Here is a 19,589-nt window from a genome sequence, read left to right on the forward strand (position 1 = left end):
TGGGGAAGAAGAAACCAAACTTTTTATTGAGCAGCCTTTAATTCCTACTGATCAGAAACTTAAAACACTGCATCAGAAAATCCATCCATCTAAACACTTCTTCCAATTCATGTTTGCGGGGGAACAAAAACCTATCCCAGGTAGCACTGGGCACAAGGTGGGATACTCCCTGGATGGGATGCCAGTCCATCGCAGGGCACACACAGACCCTAACACACACACACACTCAGACCAGGGCCAATTTTCACACAAACCAATTAACCTACAAGAATGTTTTGGGACAAAGGGAGGAAACTGGAGCACCCGGAGGAAACCCACACAAACACAGGGAGAACATGCAAACTCCACACAGACAGCACCCCAGGCCTGGAATCTAACCCAGAGCCCCAGCTCTGCGAGGCAGAAATGCCAACCACTGTGCCACCCTACAACAGAATAACTCAGGGTCAATTAAATACATCCGCATCTAATATTACATGCTGTAGCAGACAATCTATCCATTTAAAAAGTGTAATCAAATTGAATTGGCTTTTCCTCAGTATTAACATCCTCTAAATAGTCATAAAGCTAAAGCGTTACTTTTTGCACTACAAAACACAAATACATCAGGATTAACTCCTTTTAAAACAACGTTTTTTATGCTTTTGCATAAAGAAGGAAAACTGAGAGAAATGAGGAGAGCAATGCCAAATGTTTAAGAAGTTTGCACTGCAGCATGAGTAAATCTTTAAATGAACACCAACATACCACGATGCAGGTTTTTAAGCTACAAGAACAGAAATGCAAACGGGTAGATTTCTCTTTGCAACTGGGATATAAAATAAAAGAAGAAAAATAAGAACATAAGAGAAATCCCTGAATAATGACTAAAGGCACAGATTAAACAATTTCATACAAAAACAATTAATATAAGTGTCTTATTTCATATGAGTCTGAGTTTCAGCACAGCACTGCTACTGGGAGAAGACAAGACTATCCTCTACAGGATAAATGTGGAAATTTTATACTTTATGCTTTATACTCAAGCCATGGATAAATAGTAAGGTTGACTTCCAAATATTTACTGCTTATCATGTGATGAGCATTGGAGAGTTAGGGGATTATGAGTTTGGTTATTTGAATATCATGCAATTCAGAAGCTTAAATAATAAAAACACTGACTAAGCTCAATACATACTGGATGTGTATGTAAATAGGACTTTAAAAAAATGCAGTCCTCTGAAAACTGTAAAAATAAAAGTTGCCTGATTTTTTTTGTAAGTCTAGATTTAAAAGTCTAGGTTTAAGTTTCAACATGCAATGCAGCTCTTACAATGTTTATGCTGAAAAGGAAATTTTAAAATATCAAACAACATCCAAGACTGAACAAAAACGTGGGAGATAACCTTGTCAATACCTAATATAGACGAAGTATTAAATGCAGGTAACATGTAATGCATTGCAAATGTAGGATGATATTGAAGAAGGCACTTATAAACCATTTTCATCTCCTAGACAATCGGAAAGAAAATTAAAAAAAGCACACAACGTTGGAACATATAGTTAAACATCTAAGATTTTAATCAAGATTTCTTATGCATTATGTACTAATAAGGCCTCATTTAGAATGCTGTGGACAACATGTTGTGGGAACCACATTAGAAAAAATAAATTACTGGTGTGGAATCTGGTTAAGAGTGATCAGGTGTATTCCTGGATTTAATATTCTACAGCAACAGAAAAAAATATTCTCTTAAGCCCTGAAAAGGGAGCATTTTGTGGAGACCCAATTCAATGATTCAAAATTCCTCAAGCATTGACAGTCAACCTAACTGATTTTTTAAAAATCAATAGTAAAAAAATAAACCAGAAGACCGAAACGAAAACTCCAGTGACAAGCATTTAAAACTTAGAACAGGAAGCACCTTTTACACAATGGATTGTGGGAGTATGGACCAAGCAGCCTAGCAATGTTGCTGAAGCTGATATCCTAGATACTCAGATCTATCCCAGCGTCCTTCTCTCGTTTGCGACCTTTCTTATTTTCTAGGAATGCTGCTCTTTTTATTCACATTTTTACACAAGCACACACAAGGCTTAGGACTCAGAGGGAGATATTATAGGTGAACTCTGATCAGCTCCACAAACAGCCCTGTCATTCTGTAAGATAAAGGGAAGCAGATGGGGGTGATGCTCACTTTCAGAATGTTAAAGGAACATTTTTGGTGCAAAGTTATTGCCCAATAACTTGTAGAGGTTAGCAGCACATCAAAGGCCCTACCCACTTATCCCATCTCTGCCAAACCTTTAATGTCATTTTCTTAAAACATCCAGATGTCAATGTAAAGAGGATCAAATCAACCAATTTTTTTCAGCTTCTTCCATGCTCACACAACAAGCCAGATCCTATTTCAGGCCACACGATCCTGGGGCTAATAAATAACATTGGTCCACTTTGTTCGCATCTTTGACCTCTGCCTAGTGAGCTGACCTCTGAACTATCTCCGGACACCACTACGAAAAGCCAAGCCAACACAGTCCAGCTTAAATCTTCACACTGTCAATCTGGACCTCACTGGGAGCAAGGAAAGACTGTGCTAATGTTTATTTAGTGCAGGGAGTCCAATGTCAGTATGTTTTAAACACTGGCAAGACAGCTTTGTATGCTTTCAGCTGCACAGCACAAACTGTCCACCACTTACAGTATTCCTGCAAGAGTCACAGTAAACCTGGGAGCACTGCTTCTATCCCCTAGTAAAAGTCACTAAATTCCAAAATGATGCTGAAAGTAACAGCAGCAAAAAATATTCTGTATTGTACACAAACATTATCTCTTTCTAGTTTTGACACTTTAAAAACGCAGTCAATAAGCGGGAAACTTTTTTTTCCACAGCTTAAACCTGTGAGATTTAAGAATTTACAAGAACTCAGGAGTGTCAAACAGCACTTTTGGAATCTTTCCATTTTGGTTCAAGAAAGGTGTTGCACCAGCTCGGTTCTGGTTTTCTGAAACTTTATACTCCGAGCTAAAGTGCAAAATCTAATTTCCATTTCTAGAAATCAGTCTATTTCACTGTTAATAATGTACCCTGGCAACCCTAAGCTGATGTAGTGTGAGTTTTATTTGGCAGATAAGTAGAAACAAAACAAAGGAGAGTCAATAGCAACTTGTAGTAGCCGGGGACTCTTCTTTTTAGGAACAGCCCCATTATTCAGATCAAAATCAATTTTAGCAAAATAAGGACATGTGTACCATAAAGAGCAGTGCCATGAGCAATCATTTCACAGTGTTCTGACGTGCTCTGGTAAATGTAATTTTATGACATTAGTAACAAAGTCACGATCACTGTGTACTGTACATTCCAAGCAGTGAGATGGTATGAGCAGTTTCAAAACCTTTTGGGCAGTTCTCTACATAACAGAACAAAATCTGGCAAAACAGATTTTGTTTTTAGCAATTTGCTTTTTCCAGCTCGGTTGAAGTGTCTCCATGATTCATAATTATATATATTTAAACGCCTTCAGAACTCTTCCATTGCGTGGCCCATCAATAGGATAGGACAGCCTACACAAGTTCAGTGGGTATCCTAGACCAATCCCTAAAAAAAGTCGCTGAACAATCATCCTGCAATCCCACAGCACAGAACTCCACGTCTCAACACAAAACATGTAAGCGTGGTGCTATCATACGTAAAACACAGGGTGGCATCACGCTGTGGAAATCCCATACTTTTAACCAGCAATATTCAGATCCAAACAAAACAGGTGCCCTAACTGGACATGGGCAGCTATTTATCCCTGTCCACTTACTATTTAGTTTGAAGTTTTAATTAACCGCTTCACTTATTTAAAATTGAGTGACTCAAAGGCAAACAATCAGTCACGTTTCCGTCTTATAGTTCTTTGCCAGCTTCGTAAACACCAACAGCAATATTGCTCACTTCAAATGGCTCGATTCAGATGTCACAGAACCTCATGAACAACAGGAGGACGAACAGAGAAACCAAACTACACGTCTCATTGTCTACACGCCAAGTCCTTCAAGTCTGCTGTTGAAAGTGGAACGCTAACATTCTTAGCAGGGCAATTAGCTTCATTTCTTGAGCCAGTTTGTCAAACAAAAAGCTCTCAGCTCTCAGCGACCACAGAAATAACCAGCTACATTTCTGACCATTCATGCTGGCTGGCTGCACAGTGTCTATCATTAGACTTCCTGGCACACATTTAAAAAAAAAATTAATTTGTGAACGTTTATATTTTTATACTCCACATAACGGCAGACAGAAACTAAAGCAGGCCAGTTGTCAACGCCTGGACAAACCAAGCAGCCAGCGTTTTTTTATGAAACAAACACTCATACACAATAAAAATCTACCACAGCTGTTTCAGAATCCAACACCACGATTTATTTGTACTTTTTAAAGTTTATAAAGTAGCTAAGGGATCAATTTAGCAGATCCAAAAGTGTTGTGATGCATTTATTTAGCTTAACCGCTGTCTAATTTTGAAAATCACCCAAATAATTCTCCCAGTGTGTCACATTCCTACAGGAAGTTCATTAGAAACAAATGTAAAAGTCTAATGTGACTTATATTCAAATGCTATGATCTTGGATGTGTCTTGTGTTTCCCTTTCTTACCACAAGCATGCTGAGGTTTTGCATTTCGATTTCATTCGCAGAACTGCCCCAGCGAAGCGTGTGGCTGTGCTGTCCTGCTGTTGGTTGAGGTGCTCAGTGGCACTTACAACTGAAAGTGTTGCTGTGCAGTGCAAAAGAGCAATGGTGAAAAAATGAACAACCGCCTGTGTGATGCGTGTGCAGTTATAAATAGTGCCCTTTCCTGCATTACTCAAGACCACCGCAAATACTGGCCCTGTTTGTTTTGCATGTCTGCGTGTTTGTATTTTTATAATGCAGCACCAATTCCAGCACGCCAAGCACCCACACTGCCCTGCTCTCCAAGCCTGAACCGCTGGTGTCACGCCCCGGCAGAGTGCGTCTGCACAGCTTCATGAATCTAGAGCACCGCAGAATACTGAAATGTTTCAAATCTCACTGTTTGCCCATTCAATGTGGGGAAGAAATCTCAAAACGATCGAGTGTGGTACGAGTCCTTTTAGAATTGAGGCTAGGGGGCACTTCTCTACACAAAGGGTTGTGGGGGTATGGAACAGACTGCCCACGTTTGTCAAAGTCAAAAGTGTTTCGTCTTTGAAAAAAGATCATCAATTAGCTACCAGCAACCAAACAAGCTAGATGAGCTGAATAGCATTCCTCTCATTTGTAACCTCTCTTATCTTCTCTCTCTCTCTCATCCTAGCGTTAATAATGTTTGAGTTTTCCCAGTTATTCATAAGGGAGTAAAAAGTACATAATGAAAGGAAAAACAGTCTTGTGTTTGTAGAAGGGAATCAATCTCGAAATTCTATACCTGTATTGGAGCTGATGTGCTATGAACTCCAACCTACAAATCTGTACTCAACATTCATGTCCAACAGATGCTATTCATATATAATAATGCCCGATGGACTTGTTTTCTTTTCTGTCAATACAGATTCCAGGCATTAAGTTATCATCAAAGTCCGTGACCTCTGAACTGGTGTGAACCGTATGTTTGTAAGGGATGTGCCACCCATGTAAACAAGCACATGCTGCCATCTTGGAATCTCATCTTTGAACTTCTCTCATCATTAAGCAAATCTTCACCCAGGTGCCTCTTACCCCTGAAGTCTGAGGCATTGAAGTCTCAATGATATACAGAGCCAGACATCAAGACTGGCAAAACTATCTATTTATGGCTTCACTGTAACCTGGCTTTAATACACTAGAGTCAGAGATCATGTTTCTGACCATCAATTTGCAAGACCTCTCCACCACAATGAAGATTAAAGTAAGCTCTTCTTAAAAGCTGCAACAATACGTTTTCCCCCATACAATCTTAAGATGTAAAACACAATTATTTCACATGACATCTACATGTAAACAAGTGTCAGCAATAAAAATGCAATCCTTTAGGGATATTAGGGATAAAGACTGAGGGATAATAACTTCTTTGGCAATAGAGGGCATTTCTTATTGCATTTATTTTTATAATTTCATCTCAAGATTAAGAGTCAACAACACTTTGCTTTTTACTTTAAAAAGTGTTTTTAACTACAGTATGATGTAGTACATCTATTTCACAGTCTGCTCTAACAAATCATTTTAAAATTTTAGTAAGCACAAGTGAAAACAAAATGTGTATTTTCTTTTAAACATAAGTAAACATGAGCCATTTTTTTCATTCCAGCACCAAGCTCCGGAAATACAGTCTTAATGAAATCAGCTGTCTCTGCATTTCAGCTGGTCTCTAGAGTACAGAGAGAATTTTATCCTGGAAACCACATTTGTTCTGGTCCACAGTCTCTAGCTTTTGTGGAAAAAAACTGCCTGAAAGAACAACAGAATTTCAGTAAGAGGCCACCTTTGCACTGTTTCTTTGGTGGAAGACAGGGGTCTCCACTTTGACAGAAATATCTTTTACTCCCCTGTCTTCTAATGCCAGGGGTCTTAATGGAGATTGATCAACTACTTAAGTAGTCGTGTAGGGTAGGGGAAAAACAGCAGGCCGCCTGTCATCTTGAATTCATTTGCTGTAGAAAGCCCCCTAATTCACGTACAGTTACAAAGATCTAACTTTTATTTTATTGTAGTCATATATAATTATATCTGCTGTGCATGTTTTAAAAGAGCTTGGTCTTCTTGTGTAAGACAGGAACACAGATCTTACAGCTGGACTTTCATCACAACATTTTCCCCAGATTTAACCATATATCCATCAATTACTGGTAACACAAGTGCATTTTGTTCTTATGTGGAGGGCAGTGTGCAGTGTTTCAGGAAGACTGCTACGAGATAAATTGATGAACACTTCCTCTCCAAAAACAGGCTGAGAACAGCCTGAACTAGACAGTGTAATATCTGCTGTCAAGTACTCCTGGGCATTTCTCAAGGGAAGGATCCAGATCTCAACAATCATGACATAATCTTCTGTCAACCAAAACCGTGATATAACCATGGTAGGAACTACAAATCATTCTGCTCTGTTCGCCGATTCAAGCACTAGGCCATACAACATCAGAAATACACAAAGCAAAAAAAGGCTGTTTTGCCCACCTTGCTCATTCCAAAACGAACATTAAGGAAGATTAATGTTTTACTGTTTTTCAGCTGACTTCCCAAATTCATAAATGTATTTTCCACAGCAAATGCAAGCTGTGTGTTGGCTTTCAAAGCAAAAAACGAAACCGAAATTGTTAAGAAGACCAACTGAGACTCTCACAGCTGCATTCAGACAGAGCCCTGAGCAACCTGTCATGTTTTTTTTATATTTCTTTATAAAACGACATGTAATTTATGAATTTTACCCAGGGCCCCAGATTCTAACCACTGTGCAACCATGCTGCCCCACTGTGATTACATTAAATGACTGACAACAGGATATCTGGCAAATGAAAGGTGACCTCCGTTTTAGACGGTTTTGTCAGGAGCTAGAGGGCAGTACCTCGTCCGGGCTGGAGGCCTGGTACACTCGGCAGGCGTCTTCGTAGTGCTGCTCGGCCTCCGCCTGGTCCGTCACCCCGTTGGACTCGTACACCGGCGTGACGTTGTGGCACAAGGCGATGGCCTTCACCGCCTCGTGGACGCGGCTGCTGATGGTCTTCCGCACCTTGGTGGCGGCTGGGCCTCTGGCCGCCGGGAGATCGTGAGACGGCTGGCGAAGGGCACAACAGGAAAGCGGTAATTGTCACCCTTTCAATGGGGGCAGCTAGCAGCAGGGCCGCCTTAGGACTGTACTGCGCACACAGCTGCCCCAAAATATAAAAGCAACTCATGAACGACCACTTGTGGAGCAGAGAAGCGAAACGGTTTTTGTTTTAAAAAAACCTGAGGAAGTTATTGTTCTTCTTCCTCAGCATCTCCTCTTGCTAGAAATTATTTGCTTAAGTTCTTGAAGTGGATTGAAAAAATGATTTTATTTACACCGTGCAACGCCACCCTAAAAAATGTGCCTAATGAAAAAAAAACACCTCAGCAGATGAGGAATTCTTTTATGAATGTGCAAATAAAAGTTTGCATAATTCTAAACTCATTACAAACCAACCATCTTCCCGCACGACTGACTGGGTCAAAGATTTGTTTGGTCATGTATGAATCTGTGGGACTTTCACCTGTGGAGATGTCTGAAAGATCCGGTATTCCATAATGAATCTAGCATTACTGAGGACTTAAAGGCAGCAGTTGAACAAGGATTGGTTCGTTTGCACCTGACACACTTCAGAAGTGTGTAGAATGAGATTCAATGAGAACCTGTTCATTGTTTTTGAAATAGTGTTTCACATGTTGATGCTTAAGGATAGTGCACATGCTAATTTAATCTTTAGACAATTACAGATGAACGCCCTGTAAATAACTATTTTTCCTAATAGAAAATAGTTTCCATTAATCTATTAACCAGTTTTACACCTGATTCAGCCCATATTTCATACTGGAATGTCATTCCATAAGCCTGTAATTAAGTCCTTGATTTAAGATAGGGCTTGAAGATACTGTGCATTATTAAATCATAACTGTTAATGTCACAGAGTTCTTAAATCCATGGGAAAGTGAGAAGAGCAGGCCCAGGAGCTTTGACTGGTTGTTAGCAGTATATTCATTCCACCCTAAATGGTTGCTTTTCCCCAGATTCTCTGCAGTATATCAACATCTCTCCAGTTCTGCCAAAATTAATAATGCAAACAGATTGTGAAATCTGAATTCTGTAAGGAATTAAACCCCTGTGATGCTTATTTCCTAACTAACATCAATATAACTTTTTAATCAATGTCAAACAATCTTGAACTAATTCGGCATTTCCCAGCCTTCTATTCATGTAAAACATCAATGGAGAGATGAACGCAAACAGATGTATAAAAATATGAACAAAAAACCTCTTTTGCTTTTTCGGCTTGCTATTTTTAGGAGTACATTTCCAGGGTTAATTGTGCAATTACTAAATTAACTTCGTCAGAGGCGGGCTGCAGGGTAATCCTGTTTCCTGCTCCACTAACCTTTGATGTCAAGGGGACCAAAGTTGTGAGTCAGGGTCAAGGGGGCATTCACCGAAAGAATAATTAGGGGCTAATTGGTTTTACAACAATGGCTTTCCAGTTTTTACAGCGCTGGCCTGACTGCCTGTCCAGGCAAGTTGTGTTGTTTCATTCCTTTAAAAGTGTTTCTTTTTCCGTCTTCATTTTTTAGTCCATTTTTGGTTGACAAAACCAAAGGTGAATAACTCCTATAAGCTTTAGAACAGAGATTTGTCAAACCCAAATGAACATGCTTGACAGAGAGAACACAACTGCGGCATCACGCCACACGCTAATCAGGGCTGACAAGCAAAAAAGAAAATCTTACTGGCGAGTTAGCCCTAGCCCAGCCAGCGCATACGGATCATATTTACCTTGTGAGAACTGCACTGTTTCACAGTTTGTGAGGGTTAACAATTTCAAGGTGAGGCTCCATTACATTTGACATTGTTCAGGCAAGAGCTGACGGCCTATTCATACCTGTGTGTAGGCACTAAAAACGTGACTCTGCACCTCATCCATGGAGTCCATGCCATAGGCCACAGTGCCGAGGTGCAGACGCCTGAACACCATTTCATTCTGGGTCAGAGTCCCTGGATATTAGGAAGAGGTGGAGAGAAAAGACAAATGAGCTTGAAAGCTTGAAGAAATTTTTTGCAAAACTTTGGAAAGGAAAACACAACACGTGTGACTTTGTCTTGGTAAAAAGATCACATTTTGTAGGTGAGTCACAGTGCTATGACAAAGAGCGCATGACTAACGAATAATTTTATCTTTATTCATTCAGTGTAATAAATATTCTTTTGTAGCAGCGAAGCCTCTTTTGTGCTTATGGAACGTTGTTAAATTATTGTAACAAAGCAGTGTAAAGGCAATAATGTAACTTAGTTGAAACATGGTGTGCCAGTACGTACAGCTGCCCCTTTTCAGATATCTATAAGGTTCAATAAACTCTGAAGAGTCACGAACAAATATACTGAAGACAGCGAAGAGCCTCGTCTAAGTTAGTGCTGATGCTAATATTTCAAATATAGGAATTTAAGAGGTGCATGGAGTAGTTACACACCAGGAGTCCAATTATTGCCAAGATCCCAAGTGGACTCTTTTCTGTAGTCATTATATTTAACTATATACTTAAAAGAATGAAATGGGAGTTTTAAATTTGAGGGAAATGAGCAAAGAGATCTAATGGAGTTTATTAAGAGGAGTAAAGGATGTAGATATTATTGTGGATGGAAGGTGAAGGTAAGTTATAGGTCTCAACTATTAAGCAGCAGCAACACTGATTTAATGACAGTTAGGCATAAAAGACTCAACAGCACTTGCCTCATGCTACATTTCATATTTCCTCAATCCCAACCCTTAAACCCACTTCCTAACACTTGGTTAAAAGCACTGGTGCTGTAAAATGACCAACTTCTGAAGCACTTAGGACAACAAAATTGATCCAATACAGGCACATCAGGGAGAGACTTAACCCTCAAACATTTTTCATTCGAACCAAGACACATTCTTTTGCTTTTTTCAAACAAAATTGAGAGAGGTCATGAACTCTGAATACAGTGCTACCCTATCATTCTAAGGGCAAAAAAATCCCAGAGTGGGATGGCGAGGCCTGTGTAGATGGGCAGTAAATAAGACATGAGGAGACCCTTCAAAAATCTTTTTGATTTAAAGATGCATTAACTAGCTTGTCTCCCAGTACGGCACACATCTCAAAGCCTCTGGGAGCTGCAAACTCGCAGCACTGTGCAAAAATTAAACCTGAACAAATCTTCAAAGCTATCACTTTTTATGTTTACGCTTAGTGGAAGAAAAAAGAAAAAACAGATTCTTTCTGCATCTACTTAGAGATACTGATTGACAAAACCTGTTATAAATTGTACACACACCACCTTTGCTTTGTCACAAATTACAAATTTGGGAATAGCCTAAAGTACCATATTTTAAAATTATTTTCAAGAAAAAATTAGCTTTGGTCTTTGTCCCACACTGTCTTCCAACACTCCACTATTCATCAAATAAAAATCTAAACTAAAGTGTGATAATAAACACTGTGCTTCATAAATGAGACCCTTTTTAGGGGAAAAAAATACCTCTCATCAGGCTCAATTAAGAAATACCTCATTATGCTACTTTGGTTTTTAAGGCTTTTTTTACACTGGTAACTTCAAAGGTTTTGGTGTAAAAGCTTGGTGAATTTACCTTACAGTGTGAGGAACTCCAACCAGTCAGAATCCACCAGTCCCGTTATTATCAGGACTGTGAGTAGCAATTAATTTCTTAAACCTTGGTATTGTCATTTCAAAACACTACTAACATATACTAAGCTTAGGAAAACAAATGTTATTTATACTAACATATATTAAGCTTAGGAAAATAAATGTTATTTACACTCTCACTTGGACAATGTTATGTACAGCGAAGTTAAGATTTGAATCAGGAAATGAACAGAAAAGGTCAAATGAAATTCTAATTAAGCGTGAGTAAATTCAGCACACAGGATACAGAGTACAGTAAACTGTACAGCAAAATAAGGTGCTACAACAAACAGGAAACACAAACCATTTTAAAATCTGTTCCATCACCAGCCTCAAATGAGAAAAATATCACCTTGTTTCTGTATCTTTTTTTACTAGTAAAATCATTTAAATATTCCAGAAGCTATGTCAATCATACAAAACACTGGCAGTGAGGCAAGGACCTCTATATTATTTATTACCATTACAAACACCAACCATTTGATAAAAAACATCACCTTAGAAAAAATATTCTGGCGTCAAAACTATCAAACCATCATTTTGTTTTTGTATCTTTTTTACTATCAAAATATCACATATTCTATAAGCTACGTGAGGAAAAACACTGGCAGAGAAAAAGGCAAGAAGATCTTTATTACAGATTACCAGAACAAACACTAGTGAAATGAGTAGCTTTATGACAGCCAAACAACATGTGCTGCTTGATTCATAATCCTGACGCCAGCCTGTGTCCAAATCTCCACTCTCAAAGCCCAAACCGGAAGGTCTCATGAGTGTACCCCACTGTCCTGGCAACCACAGGGAGCCAGTTAAAAAAGCAGTGCTACTTAGTAACCCCGGTAGCGCAGATAATCCCCTAACTTACTTATTTTCCGTTTTGTTTTAAAACCCTGAATGGCCGTAATAACAAGTTATAAATCGTCTTCATAGCTTTAAACAGGCTCTTCCTACAGTCTAACCTTAGGGGATCACTAGTGGGCTAAAGTGCTCCAAGATTAGCGACTTCAAAGACAAGTCGGCCTGTCTCCTTTATCAGAATGCCAGGAAACAGCCACAAGTTCGACAGCATATTTATTGGATCGCTTAAGTAAAGAACTGTTTTTCTGCAGCCTTCCGAAACCCCCTCCCAAAAATCTGGAGTCTGATATACATTAATGTAAAAAACAAAATTGAAAATAGGGTTAACGGACAGAGCTCATATCAATTTCCAAGTTTATCTAATATATCCACAGCATTTGTATCTAGCATTAATAATTTCAGATTTCACTAGTCTCTAGTAAGGAGATGAACATATTCATAAAAAAAGAAGTGTTTTGACCTATTTTGCCCTTTTTAATGACTAGACTAATGTTTCTAGAAAGTTTGTGGGCTGAAATTCTAAATAAAAGCCTGCGTGGGAGATCTTTTCAATCTCATTCTGGTGTTTCCACTGCAAACAGTTCTGAGGTAAATTAGCACTTATGTCACTGTGGTCTCAGATAAGGAATTGTTCAGAACTGATTTAGGCAAGACAGACAGCCCACTGAAAAACAATCTTTGCTCTTAGTTATAAAAGAACATTAGCAAGTTATTCCCAAGGAGGATAGACAGTGTCAAATCTTTAGTTTTTTTAAATCACTTCAAATAATGCAGGGTGTTCTTGCTGAATAAAATATTAAACAGCTTTAAAATGCACTTGGGTTATATCACTTTAAGTTAATTCCTTCAGTAAAAGGTCGCCAGCCAATCCCCAAGATAAAATTAAGTTTTGTTGGAAAACTTAACATAAACACAATATCCCAATCCAAATTGTAGTTAAAACCTACTAGGATGCCTCCAGTGGTGAGAGAGTGCAACTACCTTCTTTCTTGGTGTGCCTTATCACAGCCTCTATTACTGTCAATTCTAAGACACCAAACTAAATATTACACATACTATGCTTGTCCCTGGTGCACAACTGCTACAAATGTATTAGCAATTTGCCAGAAGGAGGGAGTGGGGGTGTCCTTCTGCTTATATCCTCCCTACCTGTAGATATATCCCAGGATGCAAGGGATTTGAAAGGCAAGCTTTGGGGTTTAATCAAAATGCCAGAATGTGTGCAAATGTCTGGAAAGTTCAGGGTCTGGCACAATGCATTCTCTAACCCGGTCCTGTACAGAGCTTTCACCTCCAAAAACTGCACTCTTTCACCTATCCTTCCATAAAATAATGAACACATTGAGGCAAATATTCAGGTCAAACCACAAAAGGAAATTAAAAAAGAACCTAATATTTTAAGCTGCAATTTTAAAGAAATACATGAGCGCAACGATACATAGCATTAACCTGGACAGCTGAGAATCAAAACCATATTAAAACATTTAAACCAATCCTTACTTGAGCCACTGTATTTTTAAGACTACAGTCAGGTAGGTATAAAACTATTTGTTAATAGAGAAAACATGTCCCTTTCGAAGGGGCAGAATGCAGATTATGGATGTCATTAAGTACCCTTTCTCAGATGGTGTAGGTGTTTGTCTAAATATAACAATCCATCATAAGTTGATATATGAAATATTATATAACACACGTTTAGACATGACAAACCCTGCTCGATGCCACCAGTGATAGGCTTGAGGAAATCTTCACTAGTTGACATGGTTCTAAGCCCCACCTGTCTTGTCAGTGAGGAGGTATGAGATTCTGCCCAGCTGTTCTGGAATTGTACTGGCTCGGACTACGGTTCCCGGAATCTTGGAGTCCCGGCGGATCATCCAGCTGAACACCATCTTCCCCATGTCGAGGTTAACACGCAAACTGGGAAGAGAGAAAGAGTTGGGGCAATATGAGCTCCAAGGCGATCATGGCAAAGATTACCTAGGAATAAGGCCAGTCTGTTCCTTTACTCTAAGTATGGACCTGACAATGAGTTAGATCAGGAGCAGGCAACGCCAATCCTGGAAGGCCATTTCAAACTAAACCATCCCATTAATGGCTTAATGGGACCAATTTAACAGCCTCTGCAGCTTTTAAAAGCACCTGCAGCTTTGAAGAGACCAAGAAAACCTGCAGACAAACAAACCCAGAAACCCCTGGTGTGGCTGGTGACAACTCAACGCAAATCAAAATTGTTAAAAACAATTCATCACACTCCTTCTCTTCCGGATTTCTTTTCAAGAACATGCAAAACAAAACGGTTTCCTGTCCAGCACTTGAAGGTGAGCGATAACGTCTAAGTCGTTTTACTTCTACTGTAATGATAAAGAAATCTGAAATAACAAAAACAATGGAAAGACAGCTGCTGTTGGATTTAAATATTAGAAAGTCATCCCTACCCACATCTTTGAAAAGCCAGAGATAATGGGTCAGACTGTTAGTGTTAGTGGGTGACACCAGTTGAAACAACCTCATCCTCCCATCCTGCTATTGAAAAATGTTTCTTCTGGTCTGTGATTGATAACTGAGGTAGAAACTACCAAACCTTTGTAATAGTTAGTCCAGAGCTGAATGCAGAGTGCTCAATGCAAAGTGGCGGTTGAGTTTACTTGGGGCTAGAGAAGTTTTGAGTGAAGAGCACAGAGATAGGATGTAAGAGGTGGAAGCCACACGGAAGGTATCATCTCAGGAAGCCAGTTTGTGCAGGTTGACTGAAAGTTCACCGCAGGCACGATTCACAAGCATGCAATCCATGTTTACCAGTGCTTTTGCCAAGATAACTCCCACAATTAAAACACAATCCATGAGGATTTAGGATGGCGTACTTTATTACTCTCCATATTTCCCTGCCTTCCGTGTTTTCTATACGGCTGTGCATACACATGGCAATCAAACTAGATATATACATGTGATTTTCAATAAAGATGTATAAAAACAAAAACTGGAGCAATATGCAAAAACTAGGTAAATGCTAAGCAAAAGACGGCTGCTATTGTGGACTATCTGAACTCTAAAAAGTGTAATCACCTCCTGGAGCACTGAAATTTGTAATGCAAGTGATGTGAGATTTAATCATACAGCAATACGTTGCAGCCAAGTCTGAGTTAATGCAGCTCTTTTCAGTGGATCTCACAGGAAGAATGGCCTTCGACTTTGAGGAATGTTACAGCAAACAGCAGGTGGAAGCAGATGCAGCATATGCAGAATTTGAGTGACTTGGTTTAGCTTTGCACACATTCCTCTTTAAACAGAAACTATGTCAAACGTAAGTAGCTCTTGGGGCCAGTGCTCAGGTGCATAAAAAGCAGACAACAAATTCACCCTTTTTCATTCTTTAATGTCCCTCCAGTTTGAAGATGTCACAAATCATCTCAACACACTAAAGATCAAATTAAGAGAAAATGTTTCTACAATTAATGCTAAGGCGATTAATATTTAAGATGCTTTCTGCAGCAAGCCCTAGAACTTAACCAGATTTCTGTAGCATTAAAGGGAGAGCTTTCACAATTACTTATACACTATATGCGTTGCACAAGAATATGATAGTTTTGTCTGTACTATGGACTTGAACCAAATGCATCATGGATCCACTGCAGAGTTATACCTTGAAGCCTGGTCTCTTCTCAAACAGTTTCACAGTCCTAAACAGAATCACCTGTTCATGAGGATAACAGCTTGCTTTTGAGTTTTAGGTGAACTGAAGATCAGAGCAACCTTGTGGCCTTCAAGAAAGGATGCTCAAAGTGTCTGCCACTGAGGAGGAATAAGGAAGGTACGGCTCACCTGATGGGAACGATGTTCGAGAAGAGCAGAAGGAAGCGAAAGATCTGGAGGTACCAGCGGCCTGCGAAATGCTGCAGAGCCACCATGACCAGGGACACGACAACCAGCGCCCCAAACAGGATCTTAGTCAGGCAGTTCACTTCCAGGTCAAACAGGCCCACCTTACCAAACAAAGCAAACAGAAAACCACACTTTGATGATGTCTGTGCCCTGAAGAATAAACTGTGCAGTGCTTAAATCAAAGTCAAGATTTATCACAGAATCTCCTCACAGTTACTTTTTAACTATAAATGACAGTATGTACCTTTTACACAAATGTTAATCATTCATGGATGGGGTGTAGATGATCATATCCCACTGTCAGCTGTCCTTACTGCACTTTTAACACAATCCACTCATTTTAGAAAATACTAAGATCCTGTAGCCAAAACTGGCTGACAATGCATGACCAGTTTAAGGTGCATGAAACAAACTTCCAGAGCAAACACCAGATTTCAATCTATTAAAAACTGGTGGAGCAGGCAGAATTCTATTACTCTCATCACACTGTCAATTGCAGGCACTCCTGTTAGAAGAATGGGTGTGAACTGAGCTGCAAATATTTTAAAGCCTTGTGGAAAATAAATACTTGCCACGTCTTTTTAAAGCTGCTTTTGCTGCACATTATGGTAGGGGATTCTAATATTTTGACCAGCCTGAGTACAAAACTGCAAAAAGTTCTTTAATAAGACCACAGTCACACACCAGAAGATGGCATGTCCTAGACAATATTAAAGGGTGCAAATGCAGGAGATTCTTTCGTTTTCATAATAAGCCTACAGCACTCAAGCGACAGCTCTGGTAATGGTCAAAGAAGAAGACACATGAGCATGAGCAAATGACACTCCAACTTGCTGGGTTCATGTCATTTGGGCTCCACAGTGCCTGACAATAGAAGTAGGGCTTTGTGCACCTCTCTCTCAGTAAAATTAGCTAATCCCACTCTTGTGGAGCTCAGTGAATAGGGCACCACCACTTGAGGCACTACAGTCGCAGTCTGCTAGCACCATGACCCGGGGTTCAGCTAGTAATGTATTGATCATAGAGCTCAGTCTCCTCTTGCAAGGCAGGAAACGCGATCTTTTTAGCAGGCCAGGATGTAAAGCACAGAAACATACAGTACCTTGTGCCTTGGGTTTGAAGTGTTCATCACACTGCGCAGTTCTTTACCGGTGTATATCACAACTCCCACAACAGTGCCTAAAAGAGCAAAAATTAAAGGCAATGGAAACTGCAGGTCTGTAGCTGGTCTAATATTATCACATCTCTCTGCCATACAGCGTTCCATTATGAAGACAGAATCATCTTGGGCAGCACATGTGTTGCCCATATTACAACCACGTCTACGTGGCTTACCAGCAGTCTCTCTTCAAAAGAGCAAGAAAGTATTTTTTAATGGAAAATGGAAAATCTAACGCCACACCATTAATGTACTGCCAATGGAAGAAAAGCCAACATCTGTGGAAGATTTCAAGAGAAAACAAAAAAACAAGGGTAAACAGTTCTAAAAGACTGCCTACGTCTGACAGCAGGGGCTCCACTGCAATATCAAAAGTCAGAAATTAAAAAGATGAAAGCTTCAGATACACTGGCCTAGAAAAACACATAGAGGTTAGTATCTTCTGAGAATGAAAGTAATAATATCAGCTCTTTAGACCTTCTCCTTTCTGCCAACCTTCCACTAGTTGTATCCCTAAAATGATCTACAGAGCACATTCAAAGGCCCATGATACACTGGGCATGTGAACTTGTATTCAATCCTGAGACTGGCTTAATTTTACAGGGACAAACGTGATGGAAGTGATCGATAAAGCCAATCAATTCTAAAAATGAATTTGGAATCGGCAATTATTTTGCTGACGTTTAAACCTCTCATTTGAGGTTGCCAGTGTGTCTTCAGCTTTACGACTACACCTGTGCCACACAGGGAGGCTGAACGGCTCTAACACATCCGTCTGTCAGAGCCCTTTCAGAACATGGCACAGTAGGAGCTCAGCTGTGCCTTACAGGAGAGTTAGTGCCACCTGCAGGAGAAGTCCATTGCACCGATGCCACGGTAAGCTCACAAGCATCCGCCCAGCAATGTCAGATATTGCAGCACAAAAACAAAGCCAAGAGAGGCTGGGCAGATTCAAGCCCACCCATCCCCAGAGGTGACTATCCAGCTCTGCATTGCCACTAGAGGAACCCCAGTCAATGGCCTGACCTAAGTGTATGATTGAGACCCAAGGCTGAACCCGAGCATCACCCAAGAGCCTTGATGAGCTCAATCACACACTTTCACAAATTCACATCCATTTCAGGTTCAAAGTGTCAGCCTGCACATGGAAAGACGATTTACCTGAGGCAATGACAGTGCTGGCCCACAAGGTGTTCTCTATACTCAGGCTCTCATTCACAGGTGGGTCCCCATCCTCCTGGAGTAAAAAAGCATTCAGCTTGTTCAAAAGCCCAGTTAATTCAGTGGGTAGATCCTGAAATGTTGTACTATCCTATGTATCTCTTAAGCCAAAACCACTAATCCTTCAAAATATGGTGAGGCTTTTTAAAAACCAAATGACACGATTCACATCAGCATGTGGCTGTATGCAATAAAAAAGGGACTGAATGCAAATTAACAGACAGTAAGCATCAAGTGACTATGATTGTTGCATAACCACTGATTCACCTCATCAGTGAGAGTCGAACTGGGGCACAAGTGATAAATGGTTTAACTTATTAAATGCCAAATCTGTTGAAAATCAAGACAGAAAAACACAATATGGAACCAATATGTCTCTTTTATCTTGGGAACACCTTTTTTCTTCTAGGTTTTGGGTATTCGGACAAATGTCTGATGTTTCCAGTTGGCCGGGTATTCCATGTTACATAAATTGTGAAAATATAAAAGAACTGTGAATGTAAAGTCTTGGATCCTGCCTTTAGAGTTTACTTTTTGGATCTGCCTCTTAAATTAGAAGGCATAAATCCCGACTAGAGAGTTGTCTATGAAGAAAAAGCAAACAATTGTAAAGATGAGAGCAAGGAAAACTCCAATTAGAACCACTACAGAGAGATTGAGCATTGCAAAAAACAACCGTATGGAATCTTGAAAAAGAAACTACCGTTGGCACAAACAATTAGCAAAGGCCAGGTTGTCCAAAACAATGGAATTATTTCCATTTGCCAGTGACGCAGGTTCAAATCTTCTCATTTTAAGTCATTTATTTACTTTAAAGCCCTTTGCTTTGTCTTTTTTATTCCTCAGAAAACTATTTTTAAAGCTAAGAAAGCAAGCCAAGAGTTAACAAAACAGGTTAACCCCGGTCTTTGATTAACCTGCATGCCCATTTGAGAACGTGGCCTGCGTAAACTTGTGTTCTTTTTATCAACCCACTTTTGTGCATGTGTCAGGTCGTTTGTGAGCGAACTATGCATAAATGTCAGTTTTCCTTGTAATCTCCTTTTTCATACTTCCTTTGGAGCAGAAATTTTACTTCTCTTCTTAGGTGAAGACAATGCAGAGTTCACAGCATGTTAATT

General features: G+C 39.7%; 1 protein-coding gene across 1 annotated transcript in view; it reads right to left on the reverse strand.

Annotated features, from left to right (window-relative positions):
- atp9a (ATPase phospholipid transporting 9A) overlaps positions 1 to 19,589 on the reverse strand; it is a 79,766-nt gene that overhangs the window by 33,192 nt on the left and 26,985 nt on the right. Inside the window, exons 9-14 of the mRNA XM_088607474.1 lie at positions 18,409 to 18,484; positions 17,191 to 17,267; positions 16,029 to 16,189; positions 13,984 to 14,126; positions 9,568 to 9,680; positions 7,524 to 7,733 (exon numbers count right to left, since the gene is read on the reverse strand). Of these exons, the coding sequence (XP_088463600.1) occupies positions 7,524 to 7,733; positions 9,568 to 9,680; positions 13,984 to 14,126; positions 16,029 to 16,189; positions 17,191 to 17,267; positions 18,409 to 18,484 (780 nt within the window). The remainder of the gene's footprint in view (positions 1 to 7,523; positions 7,734 to 9,567; positions 9,681 to 13,983; positions 14,127 to 16,028; positions 16,190 to 17,190; positions 17,268 to 18,408; positions 18,485 to 19,589) is intronic.

This window comes from Lepisosteus platostomus, chromosome 15 (assembly GCF_059453375.1).
Source record: "Lepisosteus platostomus isolate fLepPlt1 chromosome 15, fLepPlt1.hap1, whole genome shotgun sequence".
NCBI lineage: Eukaryota > Metazoa > Chordata > Actinopteri > Semionotiformes > Lepisosteidae > Lepisosteus > Lepisosteus platostomus.